The sequence below is a fragment of the Camelus bactrianus genome, chromosome 7 (assembly GCF_048773025.1).
Source record: "Camelus bactrianus isolate YW-2024 breed Bactrian camel chromosome 7, ASM4877302v1, whole genome shotgun sequence".
In the NCBI taxonomy this organism is placed as follows: domain Eukaryota; kingdom Metazoa; phylum Chordata; class Mammalia; order Artiodactyla; family Camelidae; genus Camelus; species Camelus bactrianus.
The window spans coordinates 11,388,143-11,406,385 of record NC_133545.1 but is presented as its reverse complement, the minus strand read 5'-3'; the positions used below and the strand labels follow the sequence as shown (position 1 = coordinate 11,406,385).

General features: G+C 40.9%; 2 protein-coding genes across 2 annotated transcripts; one reads left to right on the top strand and one right to left on the bottom strand.

The window, feature by feature from the left end:
* The first annotated feature begins 802 nt into the window (after positions 1 to 802).
* TAS2R5 (taste 2 receptor member 5) lies at positions 803 to 1,911 on the top strand. Its single transcript, XM_010947661.3, is given in 2 exon segments — positions 803 to 1,418; positions 1,421 to 1,911. Coding segments are annotated over 2 exon segments (891 nt in total). The 5' UTR covers positions 803 to 1,018.
* Positions 1,912 to 11,880: 9,969 nt separating this feature from the next.
* On the bottom strand, positions 11,881 to 17,956 carry LOC105063009 (serine protease 37). The gene is made up of 5 exons (XM_010947440.2): positions 17,281 to 17,956; positions 15,730 to 15,871; positions 14,199 to 14,452; positions 13,481 to 13,617; positions 11,881 to 12,918 (listed from the first exon to the last, which is right to left on the bottom strand). Exons 1-5 carry the CDS (start codon positions 17,312 to 17,314, stop codon positions 12,778 to 12,780), a joined length of 708 nt encoding a protein of 235 aa, XP_010945742.1. The 5' UTR covers positions 17,315 to 17,956; the 3' UTR covers positions 11,881 to 12,777.
* Between the last annotated feature and the right edge of the window lie 287 nt (positions 17,957 to 18,243).

The following is an 18,243-nucleotide window of genomic DNA, read 5'->3' as shown; positions in this document are numbered from 1 at the left end:
AGACTCAACTGATTTGGGACCTTAATCACATCTGCAAAAATGCTTTATCTTTGCCATATAACATAACCTAATCACAAGAGTAACATCCCCTGTTATTCACAGTCCCACCCTGCTCCAGGATTATTCAGGGTGTATACACCAAGGGGTGGGAATCTTGGGGGCCGTCTTAGAAATTCAGCCTCCCACAAATGCATGTGCCTTGGGCTGGTCCCAAGGAAGCTGGAATCTGGACAATAAATGAAGCACTTTCCCTATATTTCTTCATAACTGAGCTAGTCTTTTTCACTTCTTTGAGCTCATCTCCTTCCTGTAAGACCTTGATGTGAGATAGATGCTAAGTCACGAGCATGTGGGCAATTGGTCATGAAGGACAGATGACATCAAAAGTCCTGATTAACAGTAATAGCTCCTCTATCTGACCTCTTGTATTTTTTACAATTTGGCACTTAAATATAATATGTTTTGGTTTCCTGATTGTTATCTTTCCCCAAACTTCCCCCACTTCTGTCTTTAATAATGAAGTATATTTTAAATTTCTGATTTATTCAGCTTTCAAGTGTATATGTTCAAAGTTTTTTTTTTTATGAAGATAAAGTTTCTTTTTTATTCATATGAGCTCACATCTGGCACTGTATAGAAGCTGAGAATGTTTTGATCTGGTCTTTCTCATGAAGAGATCTTATTATATTATGTGTTGGTATCTAGATGTTAGCCCATGACCCTTGAGAGGGAGAGTTTGTACCTGTGGTACTGTTTCAGATCTCTGAGTCTAGGATCAGGGTTCATTCAGAGTCCATGCATGTGGATGCAATTACAGAAGGGTTCTAACTTCTCTCTGTTCCTGGTCACAGCCGTTCAGTCTCTGCTTGAGGACAGGTTACAGAAGGGCAAGACCAAAGGCAAATTTTGTGATGTGAAAGTTTGTCATGAGTGAGTGTGGTATCACCTTCAGGGGATCTGAAACTTAGCCACTATACCCATTTACTGGCACTGAAGCAGTGAGAGACCCCCCCCCAGGATGCTGCCCGCTGTCCTAGGACTGCTGGTGCTGGTGGCAGTGGCTGAATCTCTCACTGGCCTGGTTGGAAATGGAGTCCTTGTGGTCTGGCATTTTGGGGAATGGGTCAGAAAACTAGAGGGGTCCTCATATAACCCCATTGTCCTGGGCCCGGCTGTCTGCTGATTTCTCCTGCAGTGCTTGATTGTGGTGGACTTAAGTCTGTTTCCGCTTTTGCAGGGCAGCCGTTGGCTTCACTGTCTCAGTGTCTTCTGGGTCCTGATAAGCCAGGCCAGCCTGTGGTTTGCCACTTTCCTCAGTATCTTCTACTGTAGGAAGATCACAACCTTTGAACACCCTGTCTACTTGTGGCTGAAGCAGAGGGCCTGTTGCCTGAGTCGCCGGTGCCTTCTGGTGTACTGCACAGTTTGTTACTTACATTTCACGGTGGCTTAGAGCTCTGCCATTCTTCCAAAGGAAACAGCATTTTATTCCCCCTTTCAGACTGGCACCATGTGTGTACATTACAGTTCAGTGCAGGAAGTGTGTTGCCTTTCATGATGTTTCTTATTTCCTCTGGGATGCCGATGGCCTCTTTGTGTAGACACCACAGGAAGATGAAGGTCCACACAGCCAGCAGGAGAGATCTTCAGGCCACGGCTCACATCACTGTGCTGAAGTCCTTGGGCTGTTTCCTCATACTTTACATAGTTTACTTTGTGGCCATCCCCTTCTCCATCACCTCCAAGTCTTTTCCTGCTAATTTCGCCACTCTGTTCATCTCTGAGACACTCGTGGCTGCCTACACTTCTCTCCACTCTGTCATCTGGATCATGGGGAATCCCAGGTTGAAGCAGACTTGCCAGAGAATCCTGTGGAAGACAGTGTATGCTAGGAGATCCTGGGGCCTGTGATCTGGAAAGAAAGGAGTGGTCAGGAGACTCTTTTGAGATGCTCTTTTGATAGCTCTCCATAAGGGAGCTGATTTGTGTATCTTTAAAATTTTTCCTTCTTTGACACCAAATCAACAGATGGGCAATAGGAAATACAGAATAAAGATCAGTACTGCTTCTCTCTTGGTAATGTAAAGTACATTATTTTAATGTATTGTAGAAATCCAGGCTGGGGCTTTATGTTTGGTAAAAGAGGTGTTATGTTCTGTTTACATACAGCAAATAATTCATTTCTTTCAAAATTGCATATATAAGTTGGGTTTTTCCTATTGCATGAAACAGAGATTAAGAACAATTAATATAATGATTATTAATTTTTATGAAATTTGACCTATCCATTAATATTAGTCATTTTAGATAAACTTACAGAAAGTATCAAATAATTTTCTTACTTTTCTTCTGTAGTAGGTCTAGTTATCTAATTGAAAAACAAAACAAAACAAAACATCCTTTTATTTCTGGAAGTTTCTTTGAGCCCTAGACTTGCCTTTTAGGATAAAAGTTAGTTGGCTGCCGTGATGGGTATTCAGCTCCAATGCCCAGGACCTAGGGTGGGGCAAGATGGGAGTGAGGGGCACTTGCTTCGGCTACCCTAAAGAACACTTTTCCCTGAAGAGGCCAAGCCTCGTTTTCTTAGGTCATTCAGCCATCCCATGTCTCTCCACAGCCTCAAGTCAGCGTTTGGGCATGTTGGGTCTTTGAGTTGCAGGGAGATCACATAGAATGTCAGATCCATGGCAGCAGGAAATGTGTCTGGTTTTATTTTTTCCTAGGTTCCTGCTGCCTAGAATCTTACATAGCCCACAACAAACACTTAATAAATATTTTCTAAATGATTGATTAGCTGTGTTAACCAGTCACATTATTCCTTTGCTATCTTTTAAAGAAATTGAAGCCCTCCCAGGGTTTCACAGGGAGCCTGTGGCAGTGCTGGGACCAGGACTGAGTTTCCCGACTCCTGGTTCAGGGCTGTTTCCTTTAAGTCACACTGCTTTCCTAAAGAGCTGGCTTTGCCTTTCCTGCCTCTGAATCTCACCCCTCTTTCTACATACTTTCTTCGCCTTCTTTTTAGGCTTGCTTGAACACATTTCCTTTGGTTCCGTTCTAAAGGGTCTGTAATCCAAAGGACAATACTTGATATACTTAAAGTGTTTTTTCATTTCTTACTAATCATGCTAACCTACTTTCATTAACATGTTCTCCCTAACACATGTCTTTTCCTTACGCAAAGCTGTGAACTGAGGTACATGCCAGGCACGTGTGGATGGTAGGCATCGTTCAAGGGAGAGCTAGCTCTGCTGATGTCACTGAGTTGTGTGAGGTCAAGCACCATCTTTGTCTTCTGGAAATGACGATATTCATCCTTTTCACGTAGACAGATGCTTCTCTTTGGTTACATTTTTTAGCAGTAGAATGAATTTTCTGTTGCACCATGTCAATTTTTATACAGATGTCTGTTGTGACCAATTGTTATAATGATGTTAATAACCTAACATTTGTATTGGGCTTTACATTTTATCAGGTATTCTTATATATGGTCCATTATCTCATTTGATGTTTAATAGCAACTCTGTGAAGTTAGTAATTCTATCTCCATTTTATAGATGGCAAAACAAATGCTGGAGTGATGATTTTCTCAAGATTATAAACTAGTAAACAATGCAGATGAAACAGTCCCGAATTTTTGGACACCAAGTATTGTGCTTTTTCCAGTAAACCTTAAGTTCTTCTTATTCATACTTCTAAGACTTCATGCTGGGATTAGCCTGTGAAATGCTCAAGTTTATGAATATTTTTAAATAGGTGAAATGAGCAACTAATCTTAAGTTTGTTATTGGTAGGATGCCTGGGAGCCAAGATCCAAAATCATGCCTGGATGAAGTTTCTATGATTTGCTTTTCTTAGGGACGAAACACTTGCATTTCCCCCATCACCTTTTGAGACTGAATTTCCTTCCTTTTCTGTATGTGATTTAGCTCATGATGGATATGAGGCTACTTTGTGTTTTAGCCAAGAAAACAAATCTGGAGGCAAATATGTGCTCTTGAATTGAATTGTGTAATTAAATCTTTTATAGTTTGCATTTTCAGAGCTGCAGCTGGATCCATGCTTATGTGCGTTAAGTGTGTGTGTGTATTTGTGTGTGTATGTGTGTGTGTAGGTAGGTAGCCTTCCTTTCTTTTATGGGGTATGATCTGTGATGGTCCAGCCTAGAGGCGGACTAAAAAAGATTTACACAGAACAGAAAGGTAGAAAATGAACAGCAGCATTTTCCCATTCCACTCCCCATTAGTAGTCCCACTGTCCAGATGTAGTCACGTTTTACTGTTTGTCTTAGTTCTTCTGGTGGTTACTTTCACAGCTCTAAATAATAAGATTTTGCCTCTCTCACTTGGTTTATCAACTTTGAACTGTAACTTCTGAATCCCATTCATCAAAGTTTGGGGAATCTCACTTAACCCCAAATCCATTCCCCTCTCCTAAATTTGGTTAATTTTTATTTACTTGTCATTCTTCTGCTCATTAATTTTATAACTTTAAGTAATACTTTTCTTTTTTTGAAGGGGAGAGATAATTAGGTATTGATTGATTGAGTGAGTGAGTGAGTGAGTGGAGGTGCTGGAGATTGAACCCAGAACCTTGGGCTTGCTAAGAATGTGCTCTACCACTAGGCTGTACCCTTCCCCCCAGCCCCATAATATGTTTTTAACTTTACTTTTTTGAACCATAACTTATGACAGTATCAAGAATCTGAATTATGTAGAAGGAAGAAATTAAGGCCTCAACTATCCTGTACTTTTTCCATATCCCAACTCAGGTATCCAACTCCATATGACTTAAGGAGAAAATAATTTTACTGGAAGGAAATTGGCTGGCTCACAGAATCAATGGAGACTGATCAATACTACAGAAATCTGGAAAGTTAACATCAGAATGAGAACCAAGAGGGTTTAAACAACTGAGAACACAACCAAGTCAACCACTCACATTTCAACTGTCAGCACTGTGTCCTTGACATTACCACTACCTCTATGAATGTGTCCCTTTGAGTCATAGTGCCAAGGTCCAAAATCCTGGCAAAGAGCCTTTGGGTGGCTGATTCTAGGTCACACACCTGCCCTAGTCGACAGGTCCTGTGGCGAGGAAAAGTCTGATTCCCTTTAGGCTTCTGAAATACGTATTTTTAAATTAGACGGAAGAAAGTACTCAACAATGAGATTAACCAGCAGAATGAATACAGCTAATGGTGAGTTAATGAACTGGAAGGGCAGCTCAAAGAACTCTCTCAGGAGGTATCAGGAAGCAATAAAAGGATGGAAAATGTAAAAAAAAAAAAAAAAGAAAAAGAAATGGTATATGGCACATAGAAAAACAGGGTAATTATGTAACTGGAGTCCCAGAAGGAGATGGAAAAATGAACAAGAAGAATAAAATGTTTGAAAAATTAACAACCAAAAATTGCACTAGATTAAAGAAAGGTAAAAAACTAGATTGAAAACTCTCAAAGGGGACCAACAAGATAGATAAGGTCGGGGGAATCCTTCAAACTTAAGCACATTACAGAGGAATTTAAGAATATCAAAGACAAAAGGAAGTTTACAAAACTTTAAAAGAGAAAGAGCAGATCAATAATCAGAGTGGCACTTCTCGGCAGAATGCAGAATAACAAATTTTGTGTTACATTTTATTCTAGTAAATATTTTCTTATTTTCAAATAGTACCGAGAAGAAAAATTTCAAAATATTTTTCTGGCTAGCAACATATTTCATATTGATTATATACAGGGAGTTGGTTATAAAGATAGAGGCTTTGTGGGTTAATGAGCATTGTTAGCAAATTCTGAAATGTTTTATCAAAGACAGTCTTGAAACTCTAAAGGATTTTGAAGGAATATGATATCATAATCACAGTTAAGGGGAGTCAGCATTGCATATAGTTAGAGCTGATTCTAAGTGGGAAAAAGTATCTAGCAAAAATAATTGTCAGTGCTACAAAATTTGGTAGACTAAAGTAAAAGAAATATGAGAAATAGTTTTAAAAAATTAAGCATACAGATTGAAGACAAAAAAAAAAAAAAAAACCTATCGGGCAACTTACTCTCAATTGAAGAGGAAACCTTAGCAATATGTGAGCATTTTAAAGAACGAAGCTGAAAACTTTGCTGAGGTGCTTTCCTTTAGTGGGAACTAGTGGAATGGCTTCAAGAACTTCTGCATTCTACATTAAATACACAGTCACATATGAGCCAGCAATTCCTCTCATAGGTACATAGCCAAGAGAAATGAAAATATGTGTCCATATTAAAAGTTGCCAGTGAATGTTCATGGCAACATTGTTCACAGCAGTCAAGAAGTGGAAACAACCCAGATGTCCATCATCTGATGAACAGATACACAAAATATGGTGTGTGTGTGTGTGTATTCACACATACATATGCATACAATGGAATAGTATTCAGCCATAAAAAGGAAAGAAGCCCTGGCAAAAGCTACAATATAGATGGACTTCAGAACATTACGTTAACTGAAAGCCTGTCACAAAGACGACATGTTATATGATTCCCTTTATGTGAAAGGCCCAGCGTAGGCAGATCTGTAGAACCAGAGAGTAGATTGGTAGTTTCCAGGTGCTAAAGGATAGAAGTATTGGGTAGTGACTGCTTATGGGTATAGGGTTTGTCTCAGGGTCATGAAAATGTTCTAAAATTAGATAGTGGTGATAATTGCTTATGTTTGTGACTATATGAAAAACCACTGAATTATACACTTATAAAGACATAGTAAAGAAATTAAAGATGTAACTATTGGAAAAGAAGAAATAAAACTGTCATTATTTTAAGAGGATATGGTTGTCTACATAGAAAATCCCAATAATCTAAAAAACTTTAGGAAATAAGTTAATTTAGAAAGATAGCTATATGAGGTCAATACCCCCAAATTAATGTGTTTCTATGTAGTAGTATGAAACAATTAGTAAACATGGGTTTTTAGAAGACCATTTTTCACAGCCTCTGGTATTCTGTAAAATTCTGGGGACGCTTTAAATAGTACAAGCTTCTGGGTGAAAATTAGTTTCAGATTCAGATAGAGATATCTTGGCTTCATATGAGAATCACTTTGGCAGGTTACATAGTGTCCTAAATGCCCAGGTCATGCCCAAGAGCAATTACATCAGAATCTCTGAGATAGGACCAAGGCATTACATCTTTTAAAGCTTCCCAGATGATTCAGAAGTGCAAAGAAGGTTAAAAGGAGCAGAGTATTAATCTCATTGAAGTTTTCCGGATCTGAAATCAATTTAGTTAAGCATAGTATCATGTTGAGATGAACTTATCTTGAACATAAGGTAAAAGATTACTTGAAACAATAGATATCAACAATTTAGGCTTGCTTTCTTTCGATAAGGTTTTGTAATTCACCACTGGGTATTTCTGAGGAACTACTGAAAGAACTGGAGGAACATCTGATGACGGCAGCCATCACTCCAAGACTCCTAGCTTTGTAACTTGGCTTTGGGTTTTCCCAGTATCCCCACAGGAGCAGAGCCAATCCAAATCCTTACTCCTGAGATTCACGTCCTAGATGTCCCTGGACGGATCCCTTATTCTCTTCCCTCCTTTTGCCCATTTGTCAGCATCACATTCTGGGTACTTGCAGACTCAGGAACCACATTTGGGCACACTTTATTATTATCACCTGCATAAACACATTCTGCACCCTCACTTTCTCCCCTCTAATAGTAGCTTTTCCACTATTCTCTGTTAATCATGTTGTCTCTTGGAGCACAGACACCACCTCCCAGCCACCTTTCAACTCCATTTTCTGCATTCCAGAGGAGAATTCTTAGAACCTGCTCAAGTTTGGGGGATCCTTGTCAAATGAATCTCAATATGTATGCTCTTTAAAATGTTATTACCCCCGTACTCCCAATTCTACATTAGTTTTTTTATATATATATATAGCACTTATTTGACATAATACATTTTTAAACTTAACTACTTGTATCCCTCACCTAGAATGTGCACCCCATGAGGACAGGAATCTTTCTGCTTGTTTGTTTTCTTCCTTTATCTTCAGTGTTTAGGATAGCAGATATTGTTGAATGATTAGTTATGGGCACAAAAATGAAACTATAACATACATACTATTTTATAAATGAAATTTTATACTTACAATTTTCATGTCATTGCATATTCTTTTACTGAACCATTTTAAATGATCACACATATTATTGTGTATGATTTTACTGCATTTAAAAAAAATAAGCAAGACTCTATAACCCCCCCCACCCCACCAGTTTTTTGCTGTCTACTCTGCTACAACCAACATCCTTGTAAAACTTTGAAAGTAGAAGTCAGAGAATATGCATAATCGTAAGGTTTATCATAGACATTGCCAAATTTTCATAGCAAATGAATAGGCACTTCCACCAGAGGTGGGGGTCCTCATTTTAAATAGGATAGTCAGATGAGACTCACTGAGAAAATATTTAAACAAAGATTTTAGGAAGTGAGGGGAGCAGCATTCAGGATTCTGGGGAAAGTGCAAAAGTTTTGAGGTAAGAAAGTGTCTAATGTGTTCAAGGAAGAGCAAGGAGGCCAGTGTGGCTGGAGTAGAGGGTACAGTCGGAGATGAGGTCAAAGGGGCAAAGGGGTCTGTGGTTTTTAGAGGCCTTATAGATGAAGGCTTATGTGCAAATGTTATCTTTTATTTTGAGTGAGATGGGGAGCCATTGGAGGGTTTTTAGCAGAGGCAAGTGACAAAACTTGACTTACATTTCCATAGATCGCTTTGGTAGTGTTGAATTTAATAAGGCAAAGTAGAAGCCTCAGAAGAGTTGGGGGGTGCTACAGTACTCCAGGTTTACCCGGAGGTAGCAGTGGAGACAGGAGGAAGTGGTAAGTTGTCGAAGTGTTTTGAAGGTTGAAACTAGCAGAATTTACTTATAGATTGATGTAAGAGAAGAGAGGAATCAAAAATGATTTCAAAATTTTTGGCCTGGTAAATTGCAGGGTCATCAGCTTATGTGGGCAAGACTGTGGGTGAAGCAGGTTGACCTGGGGGCTAAGACTTGGAGTTCTATTTTGGATGTGTTAAGTTTGAGATAAGATACCAAAGTAGACTGTAAGAGTACTATATATGAGACTGGACGTCAAGGGAAAGTCCAAACTAGAGATAAACATTTGGGAATTGTTTGATTGTATATGGTATTTAAAATCATAAGACTGGTATAGATCACTCAGGAAATTGATATATATGGATAAAAGAAGGCCAAGACTAAAACTTGGGAAACTCTATGTTAAGAGGTTAGAGAGATGCGGTGGAATCAATAAAGGAGACTCGAAAAGAAGTAGCCAATGAGATAGATGGAAAAAAAGGTCATCATGTCCCAGAGGCCAAGTAAGGAAAATGTTTCCAGGAAGAGGGAATGACGCGCTTTTTCAGTTGGTGCTGATATGGTCGGGTAAAGTGAGAGCTGGACTTGATGTTTGGATGTAGAAATATACGAGTCATGGGTGACTTTAGAAAGAGTAGTTTTAGAGGGAACACTTTGCAAAAGCCAGATGTGAGTTGGATCAAGAGACTGGGATGGAGAGGAATTGGAGAAAGTGAAAATAGACAACTTTTTCAAGGAGTTTTGCTGTAAACTGTAGGAGAGAAATAGTAGCAATGGGCAGGGGACATGAAATCTAAATTTTTTCAAGTGGGATATATAACAATATGGTTTTATGTTGATGAGAATGGTGAGGGGGATGTGCAGAGAGAGACTGAGACAGAGAAACAGAGAACAGAAGAGAAATGATACTGGGGTGATTTTCTTGAACAGAAGAGAAGGGATGGTAACTAGTGAGTAAGTGGCTTTATATGTGAGCTATTAGAACCCGCACGAAAGATCAGGAAAGCCTAGGTCAAAAACAAAGTCCTTTATTAATAATTTTCCAGCAAGGGAAAACCATTAAGAACAGAACATCAGTGATCTCACAGAAGGGAAGTTACAAAAGATTTTTTAAGGGTTAGCTCTTAGGATTATAAATCGGGTGATCTTTTCTGGGTAAGCTTTTGAAAATGGGCATGGAATAGGGATTGGTCACTTTTAATTGGGAGCATAGAGTGGGAGTGGAGGAAATGGAACGGTTGCTCAGGGGGTAGTAAGTTTCAGTTACACTAGATGGAAAAGTTCTAGAGATCTGCTGTATGACAGAGTACCTGTAGTTAACAATATGATATTGTACACTTTAAAATTATTGAGAGGGTAAATCTCATATTAACTGTTCTGTCACAAAAGAAAAAAACAAAAACTAAAGGCCACAGGGCAACTTGGAGTGGTGTCAGGATGTCTCTGTTACCTTGACTGTGGTGATGATATCACATACAATTGCACATGTACAATCTCATCAAGTTGTACACGTTCAATATGTGTAGTTATTTCTATATTAATTTGTTATGGACTGAGTGTCTAAAGCCTATGCGCTTTCCTCTTTTCCCTATAATAACTTACTGTTATGGAACAGAGATAATGGAACTGTTTCATTTATTTATTTTTTATTGAATTGATCCTAACCCTTTTAGAGACACACCAAGAAGACTTTGCCTTTCAATTCAAGCATATCTCTTTCCTTTTTGTTAGTTACAAAATAAATTCTTAATGGCAAGTGAGTTTTATGACTAGTGCTTTGTGGTTACAAGGTAAACACCACTGAGTTTTTTTGTCTCCAGTTTCTTTTAATAGCATTGATGCTATAATATTATCTGATAGTCTTGCTATTCCTTCCTATTCTGGTGCTGCATAATTACCTGAAAACTTAGTGACTTAAAACAGTAATTTAGTATTGTCTCTCATGTGTATGTGGGTTAACTAGGCAGAACTGTATGGTGTTTGCTCAGAGCCTCTCTGGCAAATGCAGTCAGACGTTGACTCCCCGGGGCTGGGTGGCTGACCCGCCCGCTGGCCAGTGACACTGCCTATTGGCTGCATCAGTGGAGCGCCTACAATGAGTTCCTCATGAGGCTTGGGTTTCTCCGAGTGTGTTAACAGGTTCTAAGAGTAAGCATCCTCAAAGTGCAAAAAGCAAAGCTTTCTGGTGGGGGGTGGGAAGTTTCAAGGAGATTTGGATGCTATTCTATTAAGTTTAGAATTTATTCTCAGGGCAATTGGGAACCATTGGGAGTTTTTACATCCCATTTTGAAAAGCAGTTCTTTTAGGGGATGTGGATTTAAAAGTTGTATTAGTTCTCTGCGGCTGCTGTAACAAATTACCGCAAACATCTTAAATCAAAACGAATTTATTATCTTACAGTGATGTAGATCAGGAGCTCGACAGATTTCACTGGGTTAAAATCAAGGTGTCATCCATATTGCATTCATTTTTGGGGAGAATCTATTTCCTTGCTCATTTTGGTTGTTGGTAGAATTCAGCTCCTTGAGATTGTAGGACTAACGTCCCCATTTCCTTGCTTGTTGGTGGCTGAGGGGATCGTTTCCAGGTTCTACAGACTGCTCATATTCCTTGCCTTGTAGCTCTTTTTTTCCCATCTTCAAAACCTGCAGTGGGGGCGAAGTTTCTCTCTCATGCTTTGAATCTCTGCTGCCTCTTCTAGTGTCACATCTCTCTGGACAAATATTCTGCCTTCCTCTTCTGAGGGCCCATGTGATTATCTGGGTCCCACCCAGATAATATGGGAAAATTTCAAGGTCCATTAACATAATCACATCTGCAAAGCTGCATTTTCCATGTAAAGTCACATGTTCATGGGTTCTGAAGATTAAGGTGTGGACATTTTGAGGGGAGCATTATTCTGCCTAACACAGACACCATTAAAGTATAGATTGTATTTTAAACCTTGGGAATAGAAAGTATTGCCCAAGAATAGTGTGTGATTGTTTCCTGAATGTTCATCTGCTGGGAGATTACTTTACCCTTCCTTGTTCTATATGACACTGTCTCTTGGGAATCCTGAATTCTTCCAAATCTGGGACATCTGGAGAGGTGTTTTACCAAGTTCTCCACCAGAGGACTGGTACCTGCTTTCTTGACCTTGGTAATCCCATAGTCTGTGGCTAAACCAGTTTCTGCCCTTCCTTCACCTCCTCTCAGCCATCTCTACCTCTTAAGCTCTGCTGCTGCCCTGGTACTGGACTCTCCTTGGATCTAGGTGACTTCTTCACCTTGCTCTGGAGCTACCAGGGCCTCCTTTTGGACTTGATTTGTGGTGATTGTCACTGAAGTTTCTTTTTCACTCACACCTATCCACTAGCTCCCTCCCTGCAGCATGCTGCAATCAGAGTAGCACTGAGGTGAAGCATGACCATTCTGAGGAGAGTTTATTTCAGCACCCAAGATCTTAGCCACAACTAAGCATTTCAAGCCCTTTGAATGATAAGAGAGGTAGCAGGAAAATAGAAGCCAACATCTACTTTGAAGCTATGGGCTCACCTGTAGTTTTGAGGCTAAGAGCATGGGACTGAGAATCTGACATTTTGGGGTTGCATTCCAGGCTCTATCTACCAGCTATAGATAAGTAACCTCTTTTAGTTTCAGTTTTCTCATTTGTAAACTGGGAATAAAAGATAACCTCAAAGGCTTGTTAGGAGCATTAAGTGAGATAACGGATGTAACCCACTACCATGTAGGAAGCACCATTTCCTGTTTCGTTCTTGGTTCTTCAGATCATTTTGGGATATGGGTACAGATACAAACAAGACATAGGATACGTGTGTGATACGTCCAGATGTTTGTATTTGGACATTTTATTTTGGATTTGGGGGAAGTTGTGGTTTGTATCACCAATGGCAGAGCCAGGGGGATGCAGAGGGAACAGCATGGTCTCATTTGTCTTTAGCGATTTTCTCAATCCAGGGTATATACTTGTGAATGTCAGTGTAGATGCCCACATCTCCTCCCATGAAGTGTCCGACCTCGATCCCCTGGAGCTTGTCTTTGCAGATGACTGTAGCAACGGCCACCTCCTACCAGGGATTGTGCAGAGAGAGACAGACAGAGACAGACACAGACACAGAGACAGCTATGGTCAGATTTGCTCCTTACAGGAGCCCTGTAGTCAACTGGGATGAGCCCTGTCTGGAGGTAACATGCTCCTTGTTATGAGAACACTGAATTGGGATGCAGGAAGCTTGAGTCATTTATCTAGCTTTGCTGTCACTAGCCTTCTGTGACCTTGAGAAGGTCAGAGAAAACCCTTTCTAGAACTCAAGTGTAAAATGAGTAAAAAACTCCATTTATTTGAATTGGTGAAGGCAGTTTCAATGTATGAAAAGTCTGAATTTTTTTTTTAAGCAATACCCATTTTCACTGACAGCCATGTGTATAGGAACCAGGTGTTACTAACGACGGTACTGCCTGATGCCTGTTAACCAACACAGACGTCTGTAAGGAGAGCCCTTTGCTGGAGCCTTATCAAACCTCCAAGAATGATGAAGATGAGGCCTTTCTATTTTTTTAAATATCATGATTAAATAGCTAACTAGACATATATGAGTAAGTGAAGGCTGAATATAGAGAAAAGATTACCCCAAAAAGTCGATTGAGCACTTTCACAAATTTAACACATAAGGAGTTCCTGTGGCTTCTGCCCTGTTCCACTTCCTGGCATTCTGCATCAGACATCACGGGGGCCTCCAGGTTCTGCCTTAAATCAGGGTGTCTGCCTGAGAGAAGACAGGGATAAAAGACCTTCTGTTCACAATTGTTATTTGGCCCTCCAGTCACCACCCTCTATTTCGACTGGTGTTCTTTTTGTGTGTGTGTGTCAAGAAAACAGTGAGAAAAAGGGAAGAAATGAGCTCGTGCATGGTTATGAGTTAATCCTGAGAATCTTGAAATAGGCTTTATGTCTCTTTAAAAAGTAGGGTTTCAGTTTTACTCTGCGTCCTATCTTGGAGAAATTAGAGGTGACCTAACTCAAATTCAGGTGTCCTCTATGTGTGCAATGAGCCCGTATGGGAGGGAGGAGCACAGCCTCTTTAATGTGAATTGTGCTCTGACAATCAGGAACGCTGTGGCCTCTGTGCAGAGGCTGCCAAAAGCCCTGAAGAGGCAGTGGGGCATTAGATACTCTGGGAAAGGAGCAGCTTTGGACTTCTGGGAGGGTCTCTTTTTGCCCCAGACCACTCATGTAATATCTCCCTTTGGTCTCCACCCATTCTCCTCCCTTCTCAGCTGTACAAACATGGGTGCTCCTCTCCAGGGATAACTGATGACCCCGAACTCCTGTGGGAGGTGCACTCACCAATGTTGTCTTGGCTCCAGTCCAAACCTGAAATCAGACAGACGGTGCCTGGCTTGACGGCCTTTGTGGCGAGGGGAAGGAGCTGGACTTTGTGGTTGAGGTTGGCGGGCTTAGCCAGCTTAATGAGCATGAGGTCATCCTGGGGGGAACTATGACTATAGTTCCAGTAGCGGATAATCTGGATCGGGTTCAGTATCTGCTCTGTCCCATCTCTGACTCTGGTCCTGAAATTTCCTAGCATCACTTTCAGATTTCTGCAGGGGTAAGGGGTTGGAAGAGATATCGTTGTCATCAAAGCTGATACTGAATGTTGCGGTGTGCCAGGTACGGTGCCAGGTGCTTCATCTGGATTTGGGATTACCTCATTTACCACTCACAGCAAATCTCTGAGCTGGATTCTATTTTGAATCCCCATTTTACAGATGAAGTAATGGAGGCACATAAGGGTATTCACCCACGGTCACACAGTTAAGTGGTGGAGCCTTTAACCACTATGTGTTCATCTAATGTCTGTAATGTAGTGGAGAGGTGAAGTATGCAAGTCATAGAAATACTATTTTCCCTCCTCCCTAGCTCTAGCCTGTCCAGCTGGGCATTTCCATTCTGGTGGGGGTAAGAGAATGAGATGACTCAAGTGTTGGCTATCTCCTGCTGGCATCATCAGAGCTACTGACAACTCTATTTCATCCTGCTGTGTACTTCGGAAGGTGATATATGTGAATTAAATCAATGGGCTTTCTTGTCCTCTGGTGTCTAAGTGGGTTTTGGCCAATAAGAAGCAAGAGAAAGTATTTGGAGGGAGAAGAGTGAGGCTGCAGTATTTATCCTCCCATCTTCCTTCCTGCAGGGTTGCCGCAGATTGCCTGCTGGCTGTTTCTTGATTAAAGGTTACAGCTCCTATCAGACAGTCTCTCCACGCAGAGCTTTCTCTCCCCTGGCCCCTCACCTGCTCTTTATTTCCCCTTCCCACCTTGTAATCATTCTCTCCCCCTGTCCCTTTACTTCTAGGGGTAGTAACTGCACCTTTCTAATACTAAACCTGGGGGGACTGAACTGTTCTTTGTGTTTTCCCTGTAACTAGACCATACCTTTGTTGTAAGTTCTTTTTATAAATTCTCAATCCAATCGAATTTGAATTTACCATCAGTTACCTGCTGGTCCTTAACTGACAAAACACATTCACATGGCCAGTAAAAAACTTGAAAAACCTATGGGAGACTGAGGAGGCATAATATGTAGAGCAGGGCTCCTCGGCAGTGGCACTATTGATGTTTTGGGCTGGATAATTCTCTGTTGTCGGGGGCTGTCCTGTGCATTGTAGGAAATTCAGCTGCATCCTTGCACTCACCTCTATTGGCTAGGTAGATGCCATTAGCGCAGCCCTCCCCTCACCCCTCCCTCCAGTGTGACAACCAAAAATATCCTCAGACTTTGCCAGATGTACCCTGGAGGGAAAATTGCTTCTGTCTGAGAGCCACGAATGCAGAATGAGTAGTAGCTGTTTTAGTGGGTGAAGGTGCCCAACACTCACGGTAAGTAGCAGTGAGCAGGGGCCAGCACCCAGCTGCTTTTGATGAGGACACCCACACAGGGGTTGAAGTGGGACTTGAGGTATACCAAATAGGGAGCATGGTCTTCTTTCTGCGCGGATGAGTGAGCGGTCAAAAATGTCCCTGAGAAAATAATGTACATAAGATGTTCTTAGAACAAATAAGACAGTCAACAACTTCCTAGCTGAAAAGAAATATGCACGATTTTAAAGACGTAATCAGCTGGCCAGGAAATGTGAAGATGTTTGACATTTTTTTCTAATAAGCATGTAAATCAAAGTGACATACCATTTTAGCATGATTTATAATAAATATCGAAACTATGAATGTCCAATACGATAATGTTGGACATTGAAATGAAAAAGCACATGAATAAATGGAACATCATATATATTAAAATTGTATTTATAAAGAATATTAAACAGCAAAGGAAATATTGGTAACCTTTCTTTAAGTTAAAAAATAATAAAAATGTACATTTAATCCCATAATCTGATTGTCTAAAAAAACAAGTAAATAAACAAAAATAAACCATTAAAAATAAGTATATGAAACGTGGGAGTAAGTTAGGGAATAAATTCAAACAAAGCATTGGCATGTGTTGACTGGGAGGTGAGATTATGAATGATGTTTATTTTTTCTACTTTAGTATTTCCAAATCTTCTAGTATGAACATGTGGTGCTTTTATAAATGAATTATCAAAAAGAAAAAAAAATTAGCGAAGAAAGGAGAGGAAGGCTGATTCTAGTCTCCGAAATATTGTTCTTGTCTCAGCTGCCCTTGGTTCTTATGCTAGTCCTCCCAAGCCTAGGCCTGGACCTCTGTGTGGTCACACAATTAGAAACCACAAAGGGAAAAAGGTGGTGTATTAATAAGAAGAGATGTTGAGCGCTTGTTCTAAGTGCTTTACATGGATTTATTCAGTCTTCACAACGACTCTATAATGTAGATAGAAATATGCCCACTTTGACTGTAGAAACTGAAGCACAGGTTGATTAGTCAACTTGTCCAAGCTCACAAGGCTAATTTGTGATGCAACCTAGGCAGTCAGGGAGTGGTGGGAAAGGCCTCACCGGCAAATTCTGCCATCAGAAGAACTTCGTGGCAGTCAGGGAGTGCAGGAGGAAGGGCCCTTGCATTTGATCTTTTGTTCCCACCTTCTCCACTCCCTGCCTTTTGAGTCTCTAAGCTTTTGAAAAAGGGGGGAGATCAGAGGTCATCTGTCCTTGTGACTACACTGAGACTTACCCACTGTGTGATGGGCCCACATTTTGGAATAACCAGGGTGGAACACTCACTGTTGAGCTTTCTCCAAGGCAGGTGTACACCATAACCTACCCCTTAGTTTAGCACAGGGGGCTCAGCCTGTCTTGAGAGCGTTTGACTGGGGTCTGAGCAGGGAGACCCTTGTTCTGCTCATTCTGCAGTTTTTCTTGCCTTTTTGCACCTTCCGCACATCCTGCATCTACCTTACTCCATCCTACATTAACCTGTGCCTTATAGAACAGAGCAGAAGGTCATGGATACATACCAGCAAGGATACTCAAACAGAAGATAAATTTCATAGCAGTCCAGATCTTTCCCTGTGAGGTGTGGAACGTCACAAGAGCATGGACCTCTCAGCTCAGTCTCCTCGGGAACACCTGGTAGAATCATGGATGTGGTTGGGGACAGGGGCACGTGGTGAGGTTGGAAAGCAGCTCTGGGCAAAAACAGGGAGGAAGAAGAGGGCTCCCTACAGACAGACGGAGGCCCTACTGCTTCAGAGAAGGTGGAGAGGGGGGAACTGTGCCTCTATTGGGGTCTCTCAGGGAAGGACAAAGAAGCCTAGTTCCTAGACTTCTGGATTCAGGTCCCTCTATTTGCTGTCCCTAGAAGTCCATCTGCCTAAAAGTAGTTCAACTGCCTGTAGGAAAGGGAGCTCTAGGCTCAAGACTTATCTCCCCATGGAGCTTCTGAGGCCAGGGCTGTGGAGGACAGGATTCCCCACCTTAGTTCAGGAAGGCAGTGTCCCTGGGTTTGCTCTGAACCCCTCGATGGTTACTTATACTTCCCATGAGCCCCTCCCATCTTTATTACACTGGCTTCATCTTTCCCTGTGATCACTATTTCATCACTCAGCCATCATCACCAGCTTGGTCTGGTTGTTGTGATCAGCAGCTTTGAGCTAAGAAAATGTGAAAATAAAAAGCATTCATAGAGCAGTTTTGACAGATGGGGAGTACTTTATATTCTAGATTACATTCGATCTAAGATCTACTGAATGGTGACGATTTAGAAGGCAGGACCTCTAAATGCTATTTACCTCATGAAAAGATTTCTTACCTAATCATAGACTGCCACTGTCATTGGATAATTGGGAGCACACTCTAACAAGAAAAAGAGCAGTGATGCTAATAGCTCACATTCATTGAGCACTTACTGAATCCCAGGCACTGAGCTAATTCTTTACAGGCATTGTTGGTGGAGATTTTATATCAGGTTGATCTGAGAT